Raw genomic sequence first — 24,859 nt, 5'->3', positions numbered from 1 at the left:
TTCCTGTGGCTTCCAGCAACTGGTAGTCAGAAGCATGGCTGCCTCCAATTGTGGAGGCAGAGCATAGCCATCCTGGCTAGCAGCGTCCAATAGCCCTCTCCTCCTTCATGGATTGGGCTAATCCTCTTTTAAAGCCTTCCAAGCTGATGGCAATTACTGTCTCCTGCAGCAGCAAGTTCCATACTATGCATAATTTTACAAACTTGGTTCGAGCCTGGTGCAGATGATGCCAAGGTCGCAGGTTCGATCCCTGTGAGGGACAGCTGCATATTCCCCCAGAGTCCCTTTCAACTCTGAAATTCTACGGTTCCCAAACATTTCTCTCCCCACCCCCCACAGACCACTTGAGAAGCACCTGGTGGTCTAGGCGGACTATGTGTGATTTTTCTACCTGTTGTAGCAATTGTCACGTGCCAGCCAGTGCTAGAAGCAAAAACTGCATTTTTACAGACCTGCTGCAGACCCTCCCTCTGCATGAAGCTTACACACCACTGGCAGGGTCCATGGACCATAGTCTGGCAACTCCTGCTTTAAAATGCTGGACAGCGCACAAAGCCTTACTAGGCCATAGTCCCACTATTCACTCCATTTCGCAGATGGGAAACCGAGGCCAAGAGCAACTCAACTCATGAGTGCCTGGTTTTCATACTGGTGTCAAGGGAAACTCCAGGTCATCAGAAAAGCATCCCACTTCCCCAGCCCCCTGTGCTGCTGCCTTGTTCCAAACGCCAGACCTTGGATTTGCACAGCTACCTCCTTGCAGAAAGCAGGGTTATATTTAAAAACAAACTAGCAGCCAAGCCTGAGGACTCCAAGTTCAAGCAGATCACACCAGCCTCCCCAAACAACTGTCGCCAAGCAAAAGGGGCACTTACGGAGGGGCCACCTGGAACCTACCTTCAGACGAGGCAAGTGAGCGTCCCGTAGAAGAACCCGCCTGCTCTCCAAGGAACGAAGGGATGAAGCTGCAGGGAAGCCTTTTTGCACTGGGACTGTCTGACTAGCATGGATGGAAGCCAGTGGGAGGGAGGGAGGGAGGGAGAAGACAAGGAGAATTAACAACTTTGAGGGGGAGGAGTCCTGGGAAAAGGCTCTTTTCCTCAGAAGGGTAGCGTTGCCAAGAGAACCCCCAGCAAGCCGCGAGGACTTTGCCCCTCAGAGCCTGGGAAGCAACAGAAAAGGGCCAGTTAGCAGGCAGTTTTTGATAACCTGCCTTCTACCTGGATAACCTACCTCCCCCTTCTCCAGTCCAAGAATAGCATAAATCATTTGCCAGGACCTCTGGTCAGGGACGTTAACTCCATCATAGCACAACTAGGGACCTTTTTTTACCCAGGCACATAAAAAATGGCAACTGCCAAAAATGGTTATGCCTGGGAATCTTCCCAGGGTTGCCAGAACTGGAGGCGTATGGGGTATTTTGGTGTTTGGTTTTTTGGCTGGACTGTCAAACGTTATTTGTCCAAAGCCACTTGGATCACTGAACTGAACAAGGAGTTAGAGAGGCCACAAATCAAGAATGAGGAACCAACTTAAGTCTCATTTGCAATGGACAGTCCTGTCTGATGCCAAGAGACCAAAGCACAGGAGGAGGGTGGGGATTAGAAGCAGCAACTTGGAGGGAGGGAGACAAGAGGGGCCTCTGTCCACAGCGGCTTCGCTTTAGAAGGGCTGCCAAAAGAATCCCCAGCATGGAGCAAAGGTTTGGCCTCTTCTGAAAACCTTTCCGCCAAGGCCAAAACAGGTGCTTGGATGGGAGCCAGGGAGCAGGATGTGAAGCTCTTTCCTCCAGCAAGGGTCTTTCAACTTCTTCCCAAATGATCTGGAGTTTGGGGGGCAGGGTGAGGGGGTTGAGTTGGCAGATTGTTCAGGGTGGTTAAAAAAGCCGAAAGGGGTTGCAAAGAGCTCCAAAAGAGTCTCTCCAAACTGGGTGAGCAGGAAATGAAAAGGGGCAAATACCTTTTGATTCCATTCCATGTAGTGATGCCCATTTGGGGAAACTTCATATATATAAGGATATGAACTGGAAGTCACCCCACCCCCCCGGAAGGAGAACTTGAGCTCCAGTGCCAGCGATGAAAAAGGCAAATTCCTCACAAGGGATGCCTGGGAAAGCACTGAAAATAGAACCGTCAGCAGCTTAATATTCTTGCACAATTCTGTCATGGGACTATGCTTGGAATACAGCATGCAGTGCAAATGTCAACAGAAACAGTTGTTTGGGTGGGCAGGGCAGGGCTGGAGCCAAGAAAGGCCTCCCTGTCCATTTGTACACAATAGTCATTTTTAAAATGCACTGGTTCACACTGTGACATGATAAGTCAAACTATGCGACAGTCCTGCCTGCCCCTTCCAGGAGCTCCCACCCGCTTTGTGGCTCCTCAGTAAACCATGGCTTAGCTCAGGTTGTCATCCAAGCTCAGGTTCGTGGTTCTGCTCTCTCCTCCTCAGTCACAAGCTGCACCCAAGAACAAACCAGGGAAGAGCAAAGTGGCTGCCTTCTCCTCCCAGGGAGCCTGCACCGCCATCCTAAGCCATGAGAGAAGAGGGTCATTATTTCTAAAACCTCAAGATGTTCCTAGTCTCCTCCCTGAATTTCCTACTTCTCAGAGCAGCAGGGAGAAACAAAACCTGGCTTCACCTGCTTTGTGTTAATTCATTGCCTTATGCAAGAATTTTATCCTACAATCAATGGAAACCGAGTGCTTGCCTTTTCTACGCAGTGTCAGGGAAGAATTAGAGGTTTTCAGTTTATCAGAGGGAGAAAGCATTCTCCAAGGGGGGGAGGAGAGCAGTGAATCTAATAGAAGGGAGCAAGAGGAACAACAGGGAGGGACCGGTTGTTCACAGGAAAGGCAAGGGTTCAGTTCTAGCTCAGATTCGGAGGAGGGGAGATACAGGCCAGCTCTAGCCAGGAGGTTAGAAAAAAGAGCGGGAAAGCGAAGGGAAAGGCGCCTTCGCCATTTTGAGAGTGGCTGGTCATGGAGAAGCAGAGCTCAGAAGGTAGCTGAAAGAAGTGACTCTGAGGAATAATAGTTAAGAACTGTTTATAAGAATGTTTTGTTAATACGCAATAAAAAGTTTTATAAAAGAACAAGAAGCGTTTGTGTGGTGATCTGAAGAGGACAACGACCAGTCCTGACACGCAGCCCACCCACAATATAGATCAATCACATACTTTTTGCCCTGCCCCTGAAAAGCACTTCTTGAGAAACTGGTTCCATTCCAAAAATAAAAGCTCACTGCAGATTGATTTTGTGTTACCCTGCAGTGTGTCCACTTGCAAACCGATGTAGGCAGTCCTACTGGCTCAGTGAAATGGTGGGTGGCCATATAGCAGAAATGCCACTCCCTCTTCCTTCCTGGGACACGTGCAAGGAGGGAAAGGCGTGCATAACTTAATCAAGGGGAACATTTCCAAACACGTATCAAGCAGCCACACTCACCCTTGCGGACGGCAGGATCATGCTAGGATCAATCTAGATCGAATGTGGTATGTTGAGGACGAGCATGAATGACTCTGGATTGAGCAAAAACTACATTTCTGGACTAGAGTGTAGGTTGCATCTACACTAAACTAGGCTTTTCAACAGCCACTGTGTCCTCTGGTCGTCTGTGGAGAAAAAGTAGTCTTCCAGGCAAAGACATTTTTGAAAAAAGCTAGTAAGAGTTGGTCATTTCCCTTTTTCTTCCTTTCAGGCCACCCATGTGCCACAAGCGATTCAAACAGGTAAGATGGGGCAGACGGGGCTACTAACATTTTCCATGGGCTAGTGACTTTTGTGGACTCGCTTGCAAGACTCAGACCAAGCAACAATGAGAAGACAACGGTGGAAGAGCAGTGCACGCTCTGCAGAAACGGAGCAGAAAAACACATGCAAACTGCACTTCTGAGGGTTTAATAATAATTACTGCCGGAGTGTGACTTCTCCCTCGACAAAAGCAGATACCCGCCTGCCTCCCGCCCCTTTGCTGTAAGCTTAGTCTACCAAACACATTTCATTCTCAGTTTTCAAGTTTGGTTTATTCTGCAGTGTTCTCCTCAGGCTACTTCATGCACCTGATGAAGTGGAAGATGCTAAGGTGTGACCACGCTTCCTACCTTTGCACTGTTATAAGAAGCTATTCTCATGGACTTTTCCTCTGGAGACAAGGCCACACAGGCAGGAAAGTGGAAGAGCTGGGATTTTAATGATTCCAAGTCCAAGAAGAGCAACCAGGGATCCCCATAAAGGGGAATAAAAACCCATTTCTACAGTAGGCTGCTGCCTACATATGCCCCCCCCCCCCCGCTGCCTTTTGACTTCAAGCCAGGCCTAGAGGTTAATCGCTGGCCTCAGACATGAGTGGGGAGGGAGGAGGAGGAGGGGGATTTATGGACTGGAACTGCAAGAGGGTCTTCTCTTGTTTCTGAGCCACTCTCTTGAGCCAGAACTCTCCATCAGCTGTGGAAGAAGAGGGAAACAGAAACAGAGTAAGGCACAAGGACAGGGATGCACATAACGCTGGCTTCCTGGTCGTGTGATCAAAACTTGCCCCCCTGAGGATTTCCAACATGAGGAGGGCAGGAAAGGGGTATGGGAGGAGGAGAGTCTCCCTTTGACCGTGGGGCTGGTCAGTCCACTTGAGGAACAAACCAAGGATCTACTGGGCTTCACTGTAACTTCCTTATTTTAGAACATCTCGGACTCCCTGGCCATCCAATGGTCCAACTGCTTGCTGAGATGGGTGTCCTGCTACTGATGCATTTGAAGAAATTTGTTGTTACTGTTGGAAGTATCCAGCTAAATCATACTCAAAGCAGACCCATTTAAATTAACAGACCTCAGTTGGTCAGGCCCATTAATTTTAATAGGTCTACTCTGAGCAGCAATAGCACTGGACACAAACCTATGTCTTTAGCCTCCTCTGCCACAGCACTTCCTCTTTGCTCCCCCCCCTCCATTTCTACTTTTGTACTCAAGGTCCTTAAGGAAAACAACACAACCAAAGGGCAGCACCACAAGGCAGAGACTGAGGACGCCCAGCAGATCCCTGGGCTGAGTGAAGGACGTGCTCCTGTGCCTCACAGGACCTGACCTTCCTCTACACGGCCACTTGTGTTTCCTTCTGCAAAGTCCCCTGGGAAAGAGCTTGTTGTGTGCAACATGCTGGAAAAGAGGCTTATACTATGTGGATCAACACACAGCTCTCCTGCACCTGAATGGCTCTCCTCTTTTCTCTTCCCCTCCACCCCACCCTCAGGCGAATTATCGGTCCATCTGTCATTGCTGTTCTTATTTGACTGCTGGCTTTTTGATTATCAATTAACAACAACAACAACAACCCCAACTCACTAAGCAAAGCAGCCTGCAGAGGTCCATGACCTGAGCCCAAGGGGCTGCTGGCCTTCTGCCCATCTTTTTTCTCCAGCCCAACCCCAACAACAGCCCTTTGGACCTGGTCTTCATTTAGCCTGTTGTTAAGACACTGCAGAACTTTGAGGAGGCCTGGCCTGCACATTTACATTATGGGGTGGGGCTGCCCCTCCCTAGATGGTGTGCCTGCACCCACCTGCCCACCTTTCCATTCCACAGCACAGTGCATGGCAAGAGCTGCCACAAGGCAGAAGGTGTTGGCAGCACTCACCCTCCATGTACAAAGCGCCCGTGATGCTCTTGTGCGACTCAAACTTGACCGAGGGCTTTTGCCCATTAGCAGCAGTGGCAGCCGTTGCTGGTGATGGCGGCGGCGGCACCACCTGTGTTCTGCTGTTTTCTGCAGGCTGAGAAGAATAAGTGGCAATGATGGATCGCTCTACCCCACCCTTTAGGACTGCTTGCCCAAGATAAGAGATTTGACTGGGGAACCAAAACACACACTAAACCTAAAGTGTCTGAAATGTCTGCATTTCTAGCCCTCATGGCTAAGGACAACAACATCTTTAAAATACCACCATGGTGTCCTCTGAGAACTTTCCCAAAGGCAGAATCTATGGTCTATGGAAGAGTCACAAAGAGTTGGACACGAATATACGGCTAAACAACAACAACAACATGGTCTATAGAAGTTCAAAGATGGGATGGCTGTTATCAGCTGGGGTGAATAAATGAGGTACCCTTTTAAAAATAGTCTGTTATGGCCCTGTGGGGGACAGAGTGATGGAAACCTTAATTATGCAGAAGAGAACAGTTCCCCCCTCCAAAAAAAAATAATCTAATATCCAGTTTGGGGACACCTTTTGCCCAATTTGGGCCATGGAAGACTCAAATTCATCCTGAAAAGACATGCAATGGATTGGGGAGGGGAATTCACTCTTTTATTCATTATTACACATTACAAAATATTTCCTTTGCTTGTCCTGCATTTCTATATCTTACATTTTAATAATTAACAAAACAAGCCCACCTCTCTAGTCTCTAGCAAGTTGTTCTACCATGTTGCTTTCTCAAAAAACCCATCTTCTTGATTACCACTGTTCAAATTCCACATACCCAGTTGGTGCCTGCGTAGGAAATGGAGTTTCTTAACCCACCTGAGAGATCTGCCCTGCTCTGACAGCACTTATGCCTTCCTGGTAGAGCTGGGCCTTGTCTGGGAGGCCGCCTCCTCCTCCTCCACTGCAAGGGGGATCCACAACTTCCTGCTGCTCTACCAGCATTGGCATCGGACGCCTGAAAGCCACAGAGTCTAGAGCAAAACCGGAACACACAGCTCAGTCTTCCCTAGAAAATCTCTTGGGTGCCTGCCCCCACAGCTAGATTTAGGCAGTACCTACAGCTAGAAGTATGCTATCCAAACCTCTTAAGGCAAATCTTAGTTGGCTTGGGGTCCGTCTCAGGAGATTTTCTTTCATGGGAATCTAAAGAATGGAGGGGAAGGGAGAAGAGAAGGCAGTTTAGAGCCGATTATTCCTCTGAATGAGTTTCTTGCAAGCCAAATGCAATAAAAACCACCCCTGAGTCAAAAGCAAACATGTGAGATGGAACCTGGTTCTGAGCCGCCAACACATCATGTTTCAAAACCACATGTCAGTAACAGGATGGAGGAGAAACTGGACTAGCATCCTTACCTGGTATGACTTCAAAACGAAACTCCAGTTTGGAATAGATAGCTAGTTGGATATTTGTGCCTTCTCCACCTTACAAGGGTCTGGTACAAAGGAAATCAACTGGAGATGTAGAAGTATCATCCAGTTTCCTCTTCTGCAAACCTCCTGCCCTCAGTCCACAATTGCAAATAGGTGTGTCTTTATTGGGTCAGCCCAAGGGGGGATTCTATGAACCTTTTCATTCCACACAAGGATCTCTTCCCTGGTAGATTTGGTTTTGTCTGATGCAGCTTTTAGGAGACTACAGCTGCACTCACTCCTGGCCCCAGCGGACTCTGTTCCCTCCCACTTCTGACCAAACACTTGTAGGATTGCTTGATGGGCCAATAAATGCGTACAATTTCTTAATGTCACGTCACAGACACACCAAGGTGTGCTGTTGTTGTTTCTATTATGATTATCACATTTACTTGTCACATCCTACTAAGGTGTCTCAAAGGGGCTGACAACCACAAAAGCACATATAATAATAAAAAATTTAACACACACATAAAATAGCACATTGCTTGACTAAAAGCTCTCCTCACGCAAAGAACCCACAAAAGTTAGGCTGGGTACTAGAGGCAGGGTGAACTGAGGAGCCATCATAGGCTTATAATCTTATCTCCCAAAGACTTGTGGATTGTGCTTGTGGATTCTCCTATTCTATATGACTCTACAACAGCAACAAAATATCTAAAAAGTTGCTGCATGTGGAAACTGAAGGCATTTTCTCCCTTTCCACAAGAACACTGTGGAGTCACTGATGCACATGGTAAAACCTGCATCCCTGCTGAGCACCACACTGCCCCAGAAGCACTGCCTGGATTATGGCATCAGCTGAAGGAGCAATAGGCAGTTGCTCTAGTAAACACAGGGAAAGAAGCCTGCACACCTTTGTTGCAGCTTCTTATGAAAGGCCACATCCCCAGGACTCCAGCCAAAGAATCCCACAAGGGGGCTTGGCAGGTCCGGCAGGCAGATGGTCCCAAGGCCACTGAGGCACTGCAGTGGGGAGGCAGGGGTCCTCTCCCTGGCAGAAGATCGGGAGCCCCACAGGTCTTCAGGGCAAGGCAGGCAGGTAAAAGCTGAAGGGCAAGTCAGAAGCGCTTGCCTCCCCTACCCCACCTCATCCGTGTGTCAAGGATGCCGTAATGTGAAAAGCAACAGTGCTTGAACACAATACAGTAGTACCTCAAGTTAAGAACTTAATTCATTCTGGAGGTCCATTCTTAACCTGAAATTGTTCTTAACCTGAGGTACCACTTTAGCTAATGGGGCCTCCCGCTGCGTGATTTCTATTTTCATCCTGAAGTAAAGTTCTTAACCCGAGGTACTATTTCTGGGTTAGCGGAGTCTGTAACCTGAAGCGTCTGTAACCCGAGGTACCACAGTGGGAGTTTTGAACATGAGACCATCAGGCCAAAGGCACACCTTAGCTGACTCCCTATAATGATAACATATGGACCCACGCAACCAACTCCCTCCCAGTTACTGCTTACCTTTGCACTGGGTGCTTTCTGCACAGTGAAGAGGGACTCCAGCACCTCCTTCCTGGCTGCCACTTCCCCCCTCCTGTTCTCTAGATGCAGGAGGCTCTTGCAGCGAGGCAGTGGGGGCGCAACAGAAGCCAGCTGCAAGTGACAGGATGAGAAGCTCTTCTCCCCCAGGAGGCTTCCCTTGGGATCCCTTTCTTTACTCACAAGGAGGCTTCCCTTGGGATCCCTTTCTTTACTCACAAGGAGGCTTCCCTTGGGATCCTTTTCTTTACCTGCAAGGATACTTTAGGGCAAAAACAGCAGCACACGATGAGTACAGAATGGGGACCACACTCTGCCCACCCAGCTGTTGCAGTTTCTGCCTCTCAAGCAGAATTTGGAGTAACTTGGCCAAGCCCCGGAGGACGAAGCTGGTGGTGCTTCCAGGCTCATGGGCTTCTTGAGGGTTCTCTTTGCTCTTAGGGGTCAGGACACCAAAGCCTGTGGACCAAGATACAGGCCTGGCTCTTTCAGAGGCATGAGCCCTTGTTAGGGAAATGGTGGTTTAGGAGCTGACCTCGGCATATTGGCAGGTTCCTTTGGCTTCTTCCTTAGATGAAGGAGGTAGGGCTGACCACCTGTAGGAACTTTATTCGACTTTTTTCTTTTCTGTGAAATGAGGTAATTCCAGTCGGCGGGAGGGGAGGAAAGCCACATACACTCTCCCACTGCTCCTACCACCTCTGCCCTTCCCACCCGCTCCAAAAAGGCAGGTCCATCCACTGGCAGCTGGCACTCACACAAACACCCTGGAACAGGCAGGCTATTTGCTCCAAACCCAACGTCACTGAGTACCTGCTGCCACAGAATTCAGCCTGATGGAATCTCCCCCCCCCCCCCGGCTGTAGACTTGGAACAGCTTGGAAGTGGGACACCCAGACCTTCCCCTGCCTTTATCAGCAGCCAACAAAAACGTAGCAGGCAGAGTGCTCCCTCAGCACTTTCTCCCAATGCCAGCAAAAGCTTCACAGTTACATTACAGGCTACCATTAAAGGCACAGGAGCCAGACCAGCACACCAAGAAAAGGAAAGAGGCAGCGGCTTCTGACCTAGAAAGCAGGAGCAAGATCTAGGCAGTGCAAAAAGCTCAACTTACCATCTCCTTCTTCTCCACAACCATGAGGGTGCTTTCCGAAGCAAGGTCTTTCACCCGCACTCTAATAAAAGAGAAGCCCCACAGTTAACTTCTTGCAAACTCTCGTCTCTAGTAAGGCAACTTCCTACACCCAGCCCTTCAGCTGCCATTGCTGCGGCTATCGGAAGGAGAGAGGAAGGCAGGCAGGCAGGTAGGGAAGGGAAGGAGGACTCTCCAGCAGAGAACTCCCCTCTCAGTCAGCCACTGAAACCCTCAGTCAAGCACCCCCTGCCATAATGTCTTGTTATTATTATTATTATACCCAGCTGAGACTTCCCACTCCCCACAGAGTACGTGGCATTCAGTTTTAATTTTGGATTTTAGTTAGTGTGAGCTGCTTTTAGGGGGCCTGACTAGACTGGCTGAAAAGGAGAATAAAGATGTAAGAAATAAATAAGTGAGCAGGATCATTTCCTACAGGTGTTACAGGGTAAGGTCCTCAGGCTCCGTATTTAGGAACTGCCCAGGGAGTCATCTTCACTGCGCCTGGTCTACAGGCCATCAGGGAAGTTCTTGCCACTGAAGCCTCCAGCGGCCTCCAGCACAAGGGGAAACCCTTAAGATGCACATGGGGCAATGTGGACCCGCATCCTGCTACCTACCCTCTTGTGGCCGGCTTCTCAGGTCGCAGAAGCCTGTGGCGCCTGTCTGGGACCCATGTGACCACCAAGCTTCCACAGGGGGGCAGGTGTGTGCACAGCCCGTGCACAGCCGACTCATTGAAGTCCGTCACCTGCATCTATCATATACATGTGGGAAAATGAGATGCTCTATTTAGCCAAATGCCCCCAAAGAGCTTATACAGTGGTACCTCGCAAGACGAATGCCTCGCAAGACGGAAAACTCGCAAAACGAAAGAGCTGCTTCGCAAGACGATTTTCCCTATGGGCTTGCTTCGCAAGACGGAAACGTCTTGCAAGTTTGTTTCCTTTTTCTTAACACCGTTAATACAGTTGCGACTTGACTTCGAAGAGCAACTCATAGCACGCGGTGTGGTAGACTTTTTTGAGGTTTTTAAAGACTTTGGTATTTTTGAAGCTTTTCCAAAACTTTCCGACACCGTGCTTCGCAAGACGAAAAAAACCGCAAGACGACAAAACTCGCGGAACGAATTAATTTCGTCTTGCGAGGCACCACTGTACAAGGTCACTAGGGAAACACAACTAAGATTTCCCAAGAAGTGGTTTCTGCAGCTGCTTCTGTCAATGTTTGCAATATTTCATGGGTGGAGTGCCACGGCTGGCCATTAAATAATCTTTGTAATGTAGCTGGCAAGAAGGAACACACAGCTTTTGCCTGCTTATGAACACAGGAAGCTGATTTACCCCAAGTCATGCCTTTGGGGCCCAGCCAGCTCAGGGTCAGGAGCTCTCCAAGGTTTCAGGCAATGCTGTAAGTAAACAGCATGTGTGAGATAAAAAGAAAGATGTATAACATAAAGACTGTTTTAGGAGTTTAGGGAAGGCTATGAGCTCTCCCATTATGCATATCCAAGCATTATTTGGGCAGGAGGTATACAGTGGTACCTCGGGTTAAGTACTTAATTCATTCTCGAGGTCTGTTCTTAACCTGAAACTGTTCTTAACCTGAAGCACCACTTTAGCTAATGGGGCCTCCTGCTGGCGCCGCGCCGCCAGAGCACGATTTCTGTTCTCATCCTGAAGCAAAGTTCTTAACCTAAGGCACTATTTCTGGGTTAGCAGAGTCTGGAACCTGAAGCGTATGTAACCTGAAGCGTATGTAACCCAAGGTACCACTGTATAACAAAAGTTGGGCAACTGCAAGTTAAAGGAAATGAATGAATTTAACTAGCAATTGTGGTGAGTTTCCAGCATCAGCAGGGGGTTGGGCTAGATGGAATTCAAGGTCCCTTTCTAATCCTAAGGCTCTAATTGTTTACAAAGAAATCCCATCGAGCAACTGCAGTAATCAATGTCGTTAAGTGGGCAATCAGAGTAATAAAAATATATAGGAAGTTGAAAAGCAGGAGGTAGGAGCACTCAGGCTACAAAGGGAAAGGAATCGATTAAAGTGCCAACTGTATCCAAATCTAGGAGGAAATTACCAATTAAAGGGCTGGTAGGCAATGCTTCAGCTATTATGCTGTGTGAAGTGTGTTGTGGAGCCACTGTTTAGATTTCGCTTCTGGAAGCAGCCAGAGAGAGAGAGGGAGGGAGAGAGTGCAGCGTGAAGCAGCCTCTTCCTGGAAGTGCTTATTGCTGCTGAGCCAGCAGGACCCTGGCCATGTGTAAGTTGCCCCTCCTGACCTACTGTCTCTCTCCAACCTCCCAACCCACAGCCGGCTTCCCAGCAATCCAGAGAACTCACTTTCTCAGCTTGCCTCAAGCAGGTGAAACTTATCGGTGAGGAGTGGGAAGCACGAGTTTCCATCCTGGAGTTCAGTCCTGGGAAGGGATACCTTTCGGAACTGGAAAAACCACATGGGCAAAAGCATGAATTGACACAGGGCACAACCCACCAGTAAGCTCAACTGTGCAAGCCTCGTTTAAACGTATGGGGTTTCCACAATGATACTGCAACGTATCTGCTCAGCTCCAGTTTGTTTCAATGGGGGGGTCTGTCTGTTGGGGGAGATGTGTGTGGCTGTCATGAGGATTTTTTGCCAAGGGCACCAAAATGGATCTAATTCATGGGAGCAGCAAAAGAATGCATTAAACGTCAGACACCCAAAGCCTGTGATTCCAGAAGCACATATTTATGGGAAATCTCGGCGTGCTAACCTGATTCGGGAAATTGGGGGCATCAAAGCATTGTTCAGGGTGGTATTCGAGTAACTTCTAGAACCTTTGATGCTTGAGATAGTTTTCGAGATGGAAAGTAAACTTTCAGCACATCTTATCTGATTTCTTTGAGAATAGTTGAGGGGAAGGTCCACAATCTTTAGTGTCGGCAGTTCATCTGAAACATGGAAAAACCAAAGAGAAGAGCCCTCCAGCTACAGAAGGAAAGGCAGAAAGGAATGAGTGGCGACACTTCCAGCTTACTGCTGGCAACAGCTATAGGGTCAAACTTGGCTAGTATGGTTTGGCATCCAATCGCTACCAGAAGTATATACATTTAATAACTAATCATCATCACCTTGGGCCTTTTAAACGGTGAGGAGGTTGCTGTTTAAATTGTTATTATTTGTTATTACGTTACATCTTTTATGTTTTTATACTGTAAACCTGTGATCTCCGGATGAAGGGCGATATAGAAGAAGAAGAGGAGGAGGAGTAGGAGGAGTTTGGATTTGATATCCCGTTATCACTACCCGATATCACTACCTGAAGGAGTATCAAAGCGGCTCACATTCTCCTCTCCCTTCCTCCCCCACAACAAACACTCTGTGAGGTGAGTGAGGCTGAGAGATTTCAAAGAAGTGTGACTGGCCCAAGGTCACCCAGCAGCTGCAGGTGGAGGAGCGGAGATGCGAACCCGCTTCACCAGATTGCGAATCTACCACTCTTAACCACTACACCACAATAGATAAATGTAATCAATAAATTTAGCGTATTGTGCAGGGTGAGAGTTTCTCTGGCTTACCGTCAGGTTCGGGGGAATCTCCCTCCGGAGAGTCAAGGCTTCTCAACATGATCCGGGGCTGCCCTTTCACGATCCTCTGGACTGCCTCCCAGCAAGGAGGGTGTTGGCAGGCAATCATATCACAAATGGTTTCATCCCACTGACTGGCATCGATGGTCGCCATCCTGGCTTTCTAGAGCAGCCTGAAAACAAGGGGAAACAGTGAGCAAATTTTTCAGAAGGGACAGATTGCTGGCCAGTAACTGTCCTGCTGCTGGTTAGAACCCCACTGGGGTGGAATTTGCACACATATAAAAAACGCTGTGGAAATGCTTTTTTAAAAAAAATGTTTTGAAAAAATACAATGAATTTTGCATAGCTCACTGTTACCATCTAGTGCCACACATTTGTATATTGCATTTTAAAACATATTTACAGCTGTATAGCTAAGTCTTGGGTCTTTAGTATTCCAGATGCAATTCAATGTGCTAGTTAGGAGCCTGAGTGCTGCCTATGCCTGAGAGAGAACCTCCCCTTCATTCAGATGGAGAGAACTTTCCTGGTCCAAATCATATGAGCAGAAATCAAGGCAACCAGGGCCTGTCAAGAGGTGTTCAAGCCATTCGTTTCCCATCCAATAGCCTGCTTATTTCCTGAAGAAAAAATGGCAAAACCTTCCTCTGGTTACTTGCCCTTAGCCTTTGCAAAGGGGAAAGCTGGCAAAGTAATTTATTAATCAAATTTATATACCACCCTTCATCCGAGGATCACACGGCGCTTTACAAAATAAATACACACCTGCATGCATAAAAACTCCCTCCCCCTCCTTTAAGACACCTTAAACTGGGTTCTTACTTTGGAGCAGCCATTTTGACTGCATACAGTATAGGCAAAAAATATATTGTATTTAGAAGTATGGAAGAACTTTCATCTATAAAAGTTCTCTTTAGTCCAATGGGACACAATCCAGAGATGCTCGTTGACTCCCTCATCTGCTGCTGGTGAAATCCTGACCTGGCAGACACAACTTTTTAAGAGAGACAAAGTGGGTGCAAGAGAGTCGTTGTTGTGCTTTTTAAACCAAGAGATGCCCAGGGCCGGAAGACCTTCCTCACCGATCACAACAGCCCCGGATGGGAGGGGAAGCTGCCTGGTTCCCGGTGGCCTGAGGCTGGTGGCTTTCCCTCCATCTTTCTCTGCTGGCCTAACTTAGCTTGCAGAGTTGTTGACCGGATAAAACAGGTGGCATGTGTAGGGGAAGAGCCAATCCCATATGCATCTACTCGGAAGTAAGTCCGCTAGCAGGAGAATTGTTATTTCAAGGCTGGCTTTATTCTTTTACCGGTCATCTTAAGTGGTTTGTTTTTGTTACTCTGTGTTTTGAAATACGCTGTCAGCCGTCTTGAGTCCCAATCTGGGAGAATGGCAGGATGTCTATAGGCATTAAATAAATAAATCCAATGGAATTCAGCAGGGCGTACTCGCAGGTAAGTTAGTGTAGAAATGTGAAAGGTTTATTTAAATATATTGATGTTTGGAAGGAGTTTATACAGAATATAAGGTAAAGGGACTCCTGACCATTAGGTCCAGTCGTGATCAACTCTGGGGTTGCGGCGCTCATCTCGCTTTACTGGCTGAGGGAGCCGGCGTACAGCTTCCGGGTCATGTGGCCAGCATGATTAAGCCGCTTCTCGTGAATGAGAGCAGCGCACGGAAACGACGTTTACCTTCCCGCCAGAGTGGGACCTATTTATCTACTTGCACTTTGACGTGCTTTCGAACTGCTAGGTTGGCAGGAGCAGGGACCGAGCAACGGGAGCTCACCCCGTCGCGGGGATTCGAACTGCCAATCTTCTGATCGGCAAGTCCTAGGCTCTGTGGTTTAACCCACAGCGCCACCCACGTCCCTTATACAGAATATAGTAGGTTTCTAATGATCACATAGGACAATAATATATATATATGCAAATATAATAATGTATGGCACTGTAACTGATTATACTCATTGCGTATCTTTCTTGTGGTTTTTTTGCACAGTTTTCTTTCATCACTTTTTTAAAAAAGTTAGTTTAGAACTGCAATGTTTATTGCACGTTTTAAAATACACACACAAACACAAACTTTTAGTTACAGGTGTTAGGAGCTGGTAGTTCAAACCTTTGGCTACGCCGATACTTGCTGCTCCTCAACTTGTATTTAATTTTTTATTGTGTGCATGTGATGGGAATGGTGCCAGAATCATTTTCAGACCAGGGGGCTCTGGGTTCAAATCGCCCGCTCAGAAACGAAGCTTTTGGCTGCTCACCCACCGTGTCTCTGCCTAAGGCAACCTTGCAGGGCTGTTGTGAGGGGGGAGGCAAAGGAGACCCTATGGGGCTGCCCTTGAGACTGACCCAGAAACTCCAGCGGGTGCAGAATGCCGCATTGAGACTCCTTACGGGGTCCTCGCTGCGAGATCACATTCACCCGGTGCTATACCAGCTGCACTGGCTCCCGGTGGGGTACAGGATCAGGTTTAGGGTGCTGGTTTTAACCTTTAAAGCCCTATACGGCCTAGGACCCTTGTACCTATGGGACCGCCTCTCCTGGTATGTCCCACAGAGGAACTTACGGTCCGCAAATACAGTGGTGCCCTGCAAGACGAATGCCTCGCAAGACGGAAAACCAGCTAGACGAAAGGGTTTTCTGTTTTTGAGCTGCTTCGCAAGACGATTTTTCCTATGGGCTTGCTTTGCAAGACGAAAACGTCTTGTGAGTGTTCTGATTTTTTTCGCTCCCCCCCCTTTTTCTAAGCCGCTAATAGCCTTTTAGCCGCTAATCCGCTAAGCCTTTAATAGCGCTAAGCCGCTAATAGGGTTGCTTCGCAAGACGAAAAAACTGCTAGATGAAGAGACTCGCGGAACGGATTAATTTCGTCTTGCGAGGCACCACTGTAAAAACATCCTGAAGATCCCAGGCCTCAGAGAGGTTAGGCTTGTCAGGAAATCTTGCCTCTCAGGAGAAACTGGGCCACTCTCCAGGCACCCGACTTGATCTCCTGTTGACCTCCCTGCCTGCGTTTCCCGGCAGGATCCAGGCTAGGTCACGATCGGCGATCCTCCTCAAACGTGAGAAGGACACACCACTCTTCCCTGCTCCCTGCTCCCCCCAGGGAGGGGAAAGAGATAGACAGAAATGTATTTACATGCCTTTATTTCTGTCTTTGCAGCATTACAGAGAAACGCGTCTGCTCTCTTCAAACTCCAACAGCAGGGAGACAAAACTCCACCTCCTGTACTTCCTGTACAGCTCAAATTACACTCTGAGCTAAATCCGGTGCTTAGCACTGTGAATAGACAGTCCCACTGTTTCCCACGGTACAGTCCCAACATTCCCATCATCTTTTGCTTTCAAGCTTCCAGCTGCTCGCGGCCGCATTGCATCCATATCGTAACAGAGACTAGGGACTTGATATCTTTCTGCAGGGCCTGCAAGACAGAGCTGTTCCACCAGGCCTTTGGTCAGGGCACAGCCTGACTCCCTCCTTTGGCAATCTTTACAATACTTTAGTTTATGGTTGCCATCAATTTTGATTTGAATTAATTTTATAATGAATGCTTTGAGAATGCTGGATTATTTTGATTGTTGTTAGCCGCCCTGAGCCCGGCTTCGGCTGGGGAGGGCGGGATATAAATAAAATTTATTATTATTATTATTATTAATAGTTGTTTATTGTTAAATAATAATTTATTTAATCTGGGCGGCTTTCAGCAGAACCTCAAAAACAGAACAAAACTCCAAACATTACAAACTCCCCTCGCTCGGGGGTCGCATCATCTTGATTTCCCCCTCCCCCCCCCTGCCCCTTATGCTGCCGAGCGGCTCCAGGAGGTAAAGAGGACCCGAATTGAATGGAAGGAGATTTATGAAAAGGGAGTTTGAGAAGGAGAGGAACAAAGTCTCAGAGTCAACCAGCGAGGTGTTTGTGTGTGAGGGGGGGGGAGCGCTCTGTGCATGCTCAGGGGCTCCTTCGCCCCCTCTCCGTCCTTTTCTGTGAGGAAAAGGTCCCGGGGCTCCCCTCCCCCCGCCCTCTTTTCCCGCCCTTTTCTCCCGCCTTTTCTCCCCCACCTGCGCTAAGCCGGGCCGCTCTCTGGTTGCTAAGCAACGTCGAGCGCCCTCCCTCTCCCTTCCCAGAGTGCACCGCGCGGGACAGAGAGGCGCGGAGGACTTCTTAGCAAATCTGACGAGCGGCGCACGCTTGGCGGCCCCGAACTTCCGGCTCCCCTTCGTCCCGCCGCCATATGCGGGACCAGGGCCGCGGAGGCCGTAGTTCTCGGTCTCGTCAGGCTTTCCACGTGGGAGCTTCCGACGCAAAGCGTGTCGAGGGTCGCGCCCCCCCGCCCCATTCCCGCGGCTCCTTCGCGGGCGCCGCTTGCGGGGCGGCGTGAGGGGAAACCACCGCAGCGGAGCCGGAAGCGTCGTGGCGGCGACGAGGCGCCCTCCCTCCTTCCTTCCGCGCGTGCGCGTGCGCGCTGCATGCCGGGAGTGGTGAGGCGGCCCCTCTCGGCGCGCCTTCCGAGCGGCCGTTGCTGAGGCGAGCGGTGAGGGGGCGCCGCGCTCTGTGCAGGCTCAGGGGCACCCTCGCGCGGAGGGCTGCGGAGGCCGAAAGGGCCGCGGGGAGGCCGTGGGCGGGCATTCCTGGCGGCGGCGGCGGCGGTCCGTTGAGGCGATTATTCCCCTCAGGGCCGCCAGCGCGGCCTCCCTGCGCGGGGAGTTCCAAAGGCGCCTGTCCGTGAGGGGGCCGGGGGTCGCCTGTCTCGGCCGCTTGGGCCCCGTGAGGGACGCGGAGCGAGGGAAAGAGCCGCCCAGAGGCCGAGGGCGGCCGTCGCAGGGGTTGTCGTGGGGGCGGAGCTGCCAACATTTCCCTTTTTTAAAACAACTTTTTAAATTCAAAATTTAAACAAAACATATTATCCGGAAACATATCATCCTTATCCCCCCCCCCATTCTTCCTCCCTCACACACAAAATTCCACCCCCCCAGGTTCCCTCAGTTCCAGTCTTTGGTTTCTCTGAGAATGCTGTTTTCTGCATGTTAACAGTTGTACAGTGGTCCCTCGGGTTACATACGCTTCAAATTACATACGCACATACGCCACATTTAACAACTACAGTGGTACCTCGGGTTCCATACGCTTCAGGTTACAGACTCCGCTAACCCAGAAATAGTGCTTCAGGTTAAGAACTTTGCTTCAGGATGAGAACAGAAATCATGCTTCAGCGGCGTGGCGGCAGCAGGAGGCCCCATTAGCTAAAGTGGTACTTCAGGTTAAGAACAGTTTCAGGTTAAGAACGGACCTCTGGAACGAATTAAGTTCTCAACCCGAGGTACCACTGTATAGATCCTCAAACTATTAGGTGATTATCATCAATAAAAAAGTTTGTGAATGTTTATTCAAAGCCAGCCAAGGAGTCCAGTTCACTTGGTTGCGTCTTCAAGTACTTTTTTAAAGGGAAATTCCCTTATTCCGAATAGGATTCCTCGCAAGAAAAGAGAAAAGTTGGCAGCTATGCGTGGGGGGAGAGAGGGGCACATCATAATAATAGTAATAATAATAATTTAATTATACCCCGCCCATCTGGCTGTTCTTCCCCAGCCACTCTGGGCGGCTTCCAGCCAAACATTAAAGTACAGTAATGCACCAAACATTATAAGCTTTCTGAAACTTTAATAACCCCCTTGGCCTCCGTATTCCCCCCTTTCCCCAGGCTCCGGGGGCGCCATGGCAGAACGTCCCGAAGACCTGAACCTGCCCAACGCTGTCATCACTCGTATCATGAAGGAAGCCGTGAGTAATAGGCAGCCTCTTGGGGCTCAGGCACACTTCCATGTTTGCCCCTGGGTTTCAGGCAAGAACAACAATTACATCATTATTTTCGTTGTTATAAAATTATAATAATAATTTTATTATATTCTACCTACCAGTATAGGGCGGTATAACAACAATATACCCCACCTATCTGGCTGGGTTTCCCTAGCCCTCCAAAAATACCCAAACATTACAACTCTCCCGATACAGGGCTGCCTTCAGATGTTTCCTGAAAGTGCAAGTAGTTTCTTTTGTTTTTCCGGCCACATTCCCCAGGAAAACCCACCGTTTGCTGTTGAATCGGAACAAACATCGATGGGGTTTTCTGTGGCCTTTGTTCAGCAGTACAAACGGCAGGTTTTTCCGGGGAAGGTGGCAGAACATAGAAAGAAAAGAAAAACCTCTTGGACCCGTGATTAGAAATTTCAGAGCAAATGGAAGTGTGGCTGAGCCCTGTTCTTGGTACTCCTTGTGGCTCCGATGGCTTCTGTTAAAGTTTTGTGTTTCTGTACATCTTACAAGTCCTGTCTGCCTCACCTCTTGGTCTCTCATTCTCTCTCTACTTACCTGCCTTTATCTTATTGCAGCTACCCGGATAACCTGCTTTAACATTTCCTCTGCTGAATGTAACATCCTGTGCCAGCCTTTGTTTGGGTTTTACGTATTTGTCATGTTTCGTTATATGGTTAAAATTCTGTAAAAATATTTTCGGTGCCTTGGGAGGTATGAGTAAGTGGACAAGATGCTGGGAATCTGGAGCATTGGAGAAGATAAGAGGCGCTAGTGGCTGGTGTGCAAGACATAGAGGGAGAGGGAAAAGACCCTCATCAGTGGCAGAAGTGCAATGTCAGACGTGTCTTGATGGGAGTGGGACAGAACGCTGCGGGCAACTGGTGCCTGCTGAATGCAGACGCAACATGGATCTCCCAGGCTTACACACTCCTCTTTCCTCTCAGCTTCCTGATGGAGTAAATATTTCCAAAGAGGCCCGAAGTGCGATCTCCCGAGCTGCCAGTGTGTTTGTGTTGTACGCCACATCATGGTGAGTGAGTGCTGCTGCTGGTGAGACCCATGAGCCTGACTGGATAAGCTCAAGCCTCTCACCATTTTTACTTACTGACAGTGGTATGTGGCTAGTGGAACTGGTTGCAGTCATGTCGGTAGGTTTTGTTTTGTTTTGTTTTTGTTCACTTGTTCTACAAAAACTAAAGAGAGCTTGGGCTGTCCCTTCACAGTTTTCCACACACACCTTTCCTGTGTGACATTTCACAACGCTGACTTGCAATTTATATGTTGTTTACAAGAATAATGACCATACCAGTTTTAATAACACAAACAAACACAAACATAATGCAATAAGTTTGGTGGCGCTCCAGCCTTCCAGTAGCCTCAGCTTCCATAAGATGGACAGTATAGAACAACACAAACATTGTTGTATATCAACAAAGGCTTCAGTACAAGTCCTATTGGTCCAGTTGACGGGAGAAATTAGGTCATGCTGCTATCTTGCGCCATGGCAAGCCATGCCTCCTCATAAAAAGTTATTTAAACAATGGTGGTCTTGAAAATTAAGATGTTAGTTTTAGAATCCTCAAAAGAGCTGTGCATTGATACAGGTGCATGTATGTTTTTCATATGGATAGTCACCTGGGGAAAAAGCTAAAGCTTTGAAACCACATAGTTGCACTGTGTAGCCATTCATTTTGCTGCTGTTTAATTTTATGAGGGGCAGGAGGAAGAGAATTAATTATTAGAAGTTTAATTTTTTCCCAGAGAAAAAGACTGGTGGAAGATTTTCACTAGTGACGGGTGAGTAATTTTTCCTTTCCTTTCTCCTTAATTAGTGCCAACAATTTTGCAATGAAGGGGAAAAGAAAGACGCTGAATGCTGCAGACGTCCTCTCAGCCATGGAGGAGATGGAGTTCCAGAGATTTGTTGTCCCCTTAAAGGAATCCTTAGAAGGTAAATGCTCAAGTGTCCTCTGTTCAGCTTCTGGTTCACATTCACCTGTGCCCGGGAATGTGATGATAATAGCCACTGCCTGGGCTTGCTTTGACGGTTGCTTGTCCTTCTAGCTTACAGGCGTGAGCAGAAAGGCAAAAAGGGAGCCTCCGAGCTAAAGAAAAAAGACAAAGACCAGAAGGGAGATGCAGAAGACCCTGAGAAGAACCGAGGCGATGAGAACGAAGAGGAGGATGAAAGGATGGAGGAGGAGGAGCAAAACGAGGAGGAGGGAGAGGAAGGGGACAGCTAAGTCACTTAGGATTTCAGCTCTGGGCAGCCCTAGTCCACCATCAGAACCAGCTGTGAAGCAGAAGAGGAAATATGGTTCCTGGTCTGAGACTGAGTGGGGATTTGAACTTGGGTTGAACCCCCAACACCACCTGAATATCTGTGCTTTTCCTTCATTCCGGTACTGGGGATGAGCTTGCACGTGGAAATGGGCTTACTGGATCAAGTGGTTCCAATAGAGCCCTGCAGACTTTGGAGGAGATCCTGGATCAGTTACTCTCCTTGGAGTGTCTGCAAGTGGATTCCACGTTTCTGCCTACATAGGTTCATCAGGATCATTACACGCGTCATTTAATTTGTAACAATTCATTTGTTGGTTGTTTTGTTCATAGTTGGGATTTCCAGGCTTTGTCAGGGGACAGCTGTTCAGGGTAACATTCAAGGGCAGCAAATGGTGCCACTTGCTAAGGAGGGGCTCTGCTGTGGTGGGCAGCAGGGGAGACTAGGCAGGTTTGAAGTGGGGCAGAACTGCTAACCACCCACTTTCAAAGGGTGTGGACATTGGGGAAGCCAGCAAGTTGTTTTGAAAAGAGCATTGGATGGGATGTGAGCAGATGGAGGGTTAGTCAAAGAGGAACAATTCCTGACCACATAGCACTGTGAAAACCACATTTAAAAAAAATTATATGCAATTATTCTCAAAATTGGATAACTTATTAGGACGTTACAGTGGTGCCTCGCAGGACGAAAAGAATCCGTTCTGTGATTCTCTTCGTCTAGCGGTTTTTTCGTCTTGCGAAGCAAGCCCATTGGTGGATTAGCGCTATTAGCGGCTTATCTGCTGATCGGATCAGCTGATAAGCGGCTTAGCGGCTTAGAAAAGGGGGGGGAGGAAAAAAACAACAGCAGGAACTCGCAAGACATTGTCGTCTTGCGAAGCAAGCCCATAGGAGATTCGTTTTGCGAAGCACCTCCAAAACGGAAAACTCTTTCGTCTAGCGAGTTTTCCGTCTTGTGAGGCATTCGTCTTGCGGGGCACCACTGTATTTTATATATAAAACAAGTAGTTGCAGCAAAACAAGTTGATAGCCCAGTTCCAATGGACACTTTAATTGCCAAAAAATGAGATAAAATGGAATTTGCCTTATGATTAAGGGAAATACAATAAAAACCTCCTTGAGTAAACAGCCTGTATAAAAAAATATTCTGGTTAAGATGTTCAAGAAACAATTGCACATCTATTAAAATACAAGTTGAAACAGTTTAAATGTGTGGGTTTTACCCATATAGTGATTTATCTTCTTTGAATACCTGCAAGCATAAAACTTCTCATCCAAGAATCCAGTTAGAACCCCCCCCCCAAAAAAAAACCCACCCTCACAGCGACATTACCTATTATTTTCCCCAAGCTCAAGTGTGCTTTTGTGTTTACACATCAGAACTCCAAGCTCCTCTCATGGTTGTGGTCTCGCAGGAGCCTCTTAAGCAAGAGAGCAGTCCACGTCCCGTGTGGTGGGGATGACAGTTTTATTGGGACTTGGGAAGCCATCCCCTGCCTGCCCAATGCGTTAGACCTCTATGTATCATGCTACTCTCCAGTTGGTGTTTTCTGGATCTCGTTTAGCTGAGCTGCTATTTCCCAGCTGTTAAGAGTCCCAGAAGCTGGGCCATCCTAATACAGTCATACCTCGGGTTACAGACGTTTCAGTTTGTGCGTTTTCGGGTTACAGATGCGCCGGAACCTGGAAGTACCGGAACAGGTTACTTCCGGGTTTCGGCGCTCACGCATGTGCAGAAGTGCTGAATCACAACCCATGCGTGCGCAGACACGGCGCTGTGGGTTTGCTGATGTGCCTCCTGCACGGATCACGTTCGCAACCCGAGCGTCCACTGTAGGTCCCCCACCTTCGTGGAGGGGGAAAGGTGCCGAAAGCCTGATTCTCAACAGGAAGTGATCTGACATGGGGCTGATGTCCATGTCCCCCACTTCCAGACCACCCTCTTCCTGCCCAGTCAAGAAAACAAGGTCCAGAGTGTGTCCTCCCACATGTGTTGGGCCAGTGACATGTTGGGCCATCCCAGAGCCAGTCGCCTCAGCACGGATGTTGAAGTTCCCCAGAACCAGCAGTCCGGGAGTCTTCAACACCGCCTCCAAAACCAGCTCAGGTAGGGAGACTGCTGGACAGAACCAGCACATTCCCTAATCTGTCCTGTTTGCCTAATAATAATACAGTGGTGCCTCGCAAGACGAAATTAATCCTTTCCGCGAGTCTCTTCGTTTTGCAGTTTTTTCGTCTTGCGAAGCACGGCTATTAGCGGCTTTAAGAAAAAGGAAACAAACTCGCAAGACGTTTCGTCTTGTGAAGCAAGCCCATAGGGAAATTCGTCTTGCGGAACGACTCAAAAAATGGAAAACTCTTTCGTCTTGCGCGTTTTTCGTCCTGCGAGGTACCACTGTAATTCATTATTTATACCCTGCCCATCAGGCTGGGTCCCCCTAACCACTCTGGGCGGCTTCCAACAAAACACTAATACAATAACCTATTAAAGATTAAAAGCTTCCCTAAACAGGGCTGCCTTTAGATGTCTTCTAAAAGTCTGGTAGTTATTTTTCTCTTTGACATCTGGTGGGAGGGTGTTCCACAGGGCGGGTGCCACTAGCAAGAAGGCCCTTTGCCTGCTTCCCTGTAACTTGGCTTCTCGCAGTGAGGGAACTGCCAGAAGGCCCTCGGTGCTGGACCTCAGTGTCCGGGCAGAACAATGGGAGTGGAGACGCTCCTTCAGATATACTGGACCGAGGCCGTTTAGGGCTTTCAAGGTCAGCACCAACACTTTGAATTGTGCTCAGAAACATACTGGGAGCCAATGTAGGTATTTCAGGACTGATGTTATGTGGTCTCGGCGGCTGCTCCCTGTCACCAGTCCAGCTGCCGTATTCTGGATTAATTGTAGTTTCCGGGTCACCTTCAAAGGTAGCCCCACATAGAGCGCATTGCAGTAGTCCGAGCGAGAGAGAACCATGCTAGGAACACACTCCAGATCCGCCCCTCCCCCAACTGGACAAAGCCCACTGCTCCTCCTTAATTGAGGCTGTGCCATGATCTGAGTACCCTTGGTTACACTTCGCAAGGATGCGGCCACTCCTTTGGAAAAGAGGATTAGTATGGCGGGTCTCGTAGTTCTGCTTTCCCCCCTCCCTCCGCACGTCTTCCCTCCATCAATAGGTTTGTTCCATAAAACCATCTCTGAAAGTGGCGTTCCTGACATGAACTTTCTCAGAAAGTTCATATGGCTGCAACGTACAACAGCCCCAACTCACAGACTTCCCACATAGAAGACTGATTATGCAGAGTAGTGAACTAAATGGACCAAATGGTCCGATCCTGACCTCCCCACATTTTCTTTCCAAAATGGTGCATTTGCCGGCCACTTTCCCCCTACTTCCACGTGGATTTTCATGACATACATTTTATGCAAAGTAAATTTCAAGTCTAGCAACATGAGGGAATCA

The 24,859-nt window shown here is 48.5% G+C and overlaps 3 protein-coding genes across 12 annotated transcripts in view; 1 reads left to right on the top strand and 2 right to left on the bottom strand.

Annotated features, from left to right (window-relative positions):
• RGS3 (regulator of G protein signaling 3) overlaps nt 1-4,279 on the bottom strand; it is a gene marked incomplete at its 5' end in the record, with an annotated part of 79,558 nt that extends 75,279 nt beyond the window's left edge. For 2 of the 4 annotated variants that reach the window (XM_083514520.1, XM_083514526.1), the window contains 2 exons: nt 898-1,000; nt 4,103-4,279. In XM_083514520.1, coding sequence (XP_083370646.1) covers nt 898-1,000; nt 4,103-4,132 — 133 coding nt within the window. The remainder of the gene's footprint in view (nt 1-897; nt 1,001-4,102) is intronic. The other 2 variants (XM_083514527.1, XM_083514528.1) reach the window with 1 other exon arrangement.
• On the bottom strand, nt 4,170-17,491 carry LOC310712366 (uncharacterized protein C9orf43 homolog). 7 transcript variants are annotated; one of them, XM_083515338.1, is made up of 14 exons: nt 17,375-17,419; nt 15,425-15,635; nt 14,383-14,701; nt 13,289-13,470; nt 12,484-12,661; nt 12,071-12,170; nt 10,345-10,481; nt 9,704-9,764; nt 9,125-9,216; nt 8,572-8,851; nt 6,781-6,841; nt 6,515-6,669; nt 5,629-5,764; nt 4,170-4,445 (listed from the first exon to the last, which is right to left on the bottom strand). In XM_083515338.1, the coding sequence occupies exons 4-14, from the start codon at nt 13,449-13,451 to the stop codon at nt 4,324-4,326; spliced, it is 1,485 nt and encodes a 494-aa protein (XP_083371464.1). In that variant the 5' UTR covers nt 13,452-13,470; nt 14,383-14,701; nt 15,425-15,635; nt 17,375-17,419; the 3' UTR covers nt 4,170-4,323. The 7 variants fall into 7 exon arrangements, with proteins under 7 accessions (XP_083371464.1, XP_083371468.1, XP_083371463.1 ...); XM_083515342.1 differs by lacking the exon at nt 14,383-14,701 and having other exon boundaries at nt 8,572-8,815; XM_083515337.1 differs by lacking the exon at nt 14,383-14,701 and having other exon boundaries at nt 17,375-17,418.
• A 275-nt stretch (nt 17,492-17,766) lies between these two features.
• On the top strand, nt 17,767-21,713 carry POLE3 (DNA polymerase epsilon 3, accessory subunit). The gene is made up of 5 exons (XM_083516295.1): nt 17,767-17,847; nt 19,015-19,094; nt 20,072-20,157; nt 20,960-21,078; nt 21,192-21,713. Exons 2-5 carry the CDS (start codon nt 19,029-19,031, stop codon nt 21,368-21,370), a joined length of 450 nt encoding a protein of 149 aa, XP_083372421.1. The 5' UTR covers nt 17,767-17,847; nt 19,015-19,028; the 3' UTR covers nt 21,371-21,713.
• The last annotated feature ends 3,146 nt before the right edge of the window (nt 21,714-24,859 follow it).

The sequence above is a fragment of the Podarcis liolepis genome (genome assembly GCF_965112155.1).
Source record: "Podarcis liolepis genome assembly, chromosome: 1".
Taxonomy (NCBI): Eukaryota; Metazoa; Chordata; class Lepidosauria; order Squamata; family Lacertidae; genus Podarcis; species Podarcis liolepis.
This window is presented reverse-complemented; position numbering and strand designations above follow the sequence as displayed.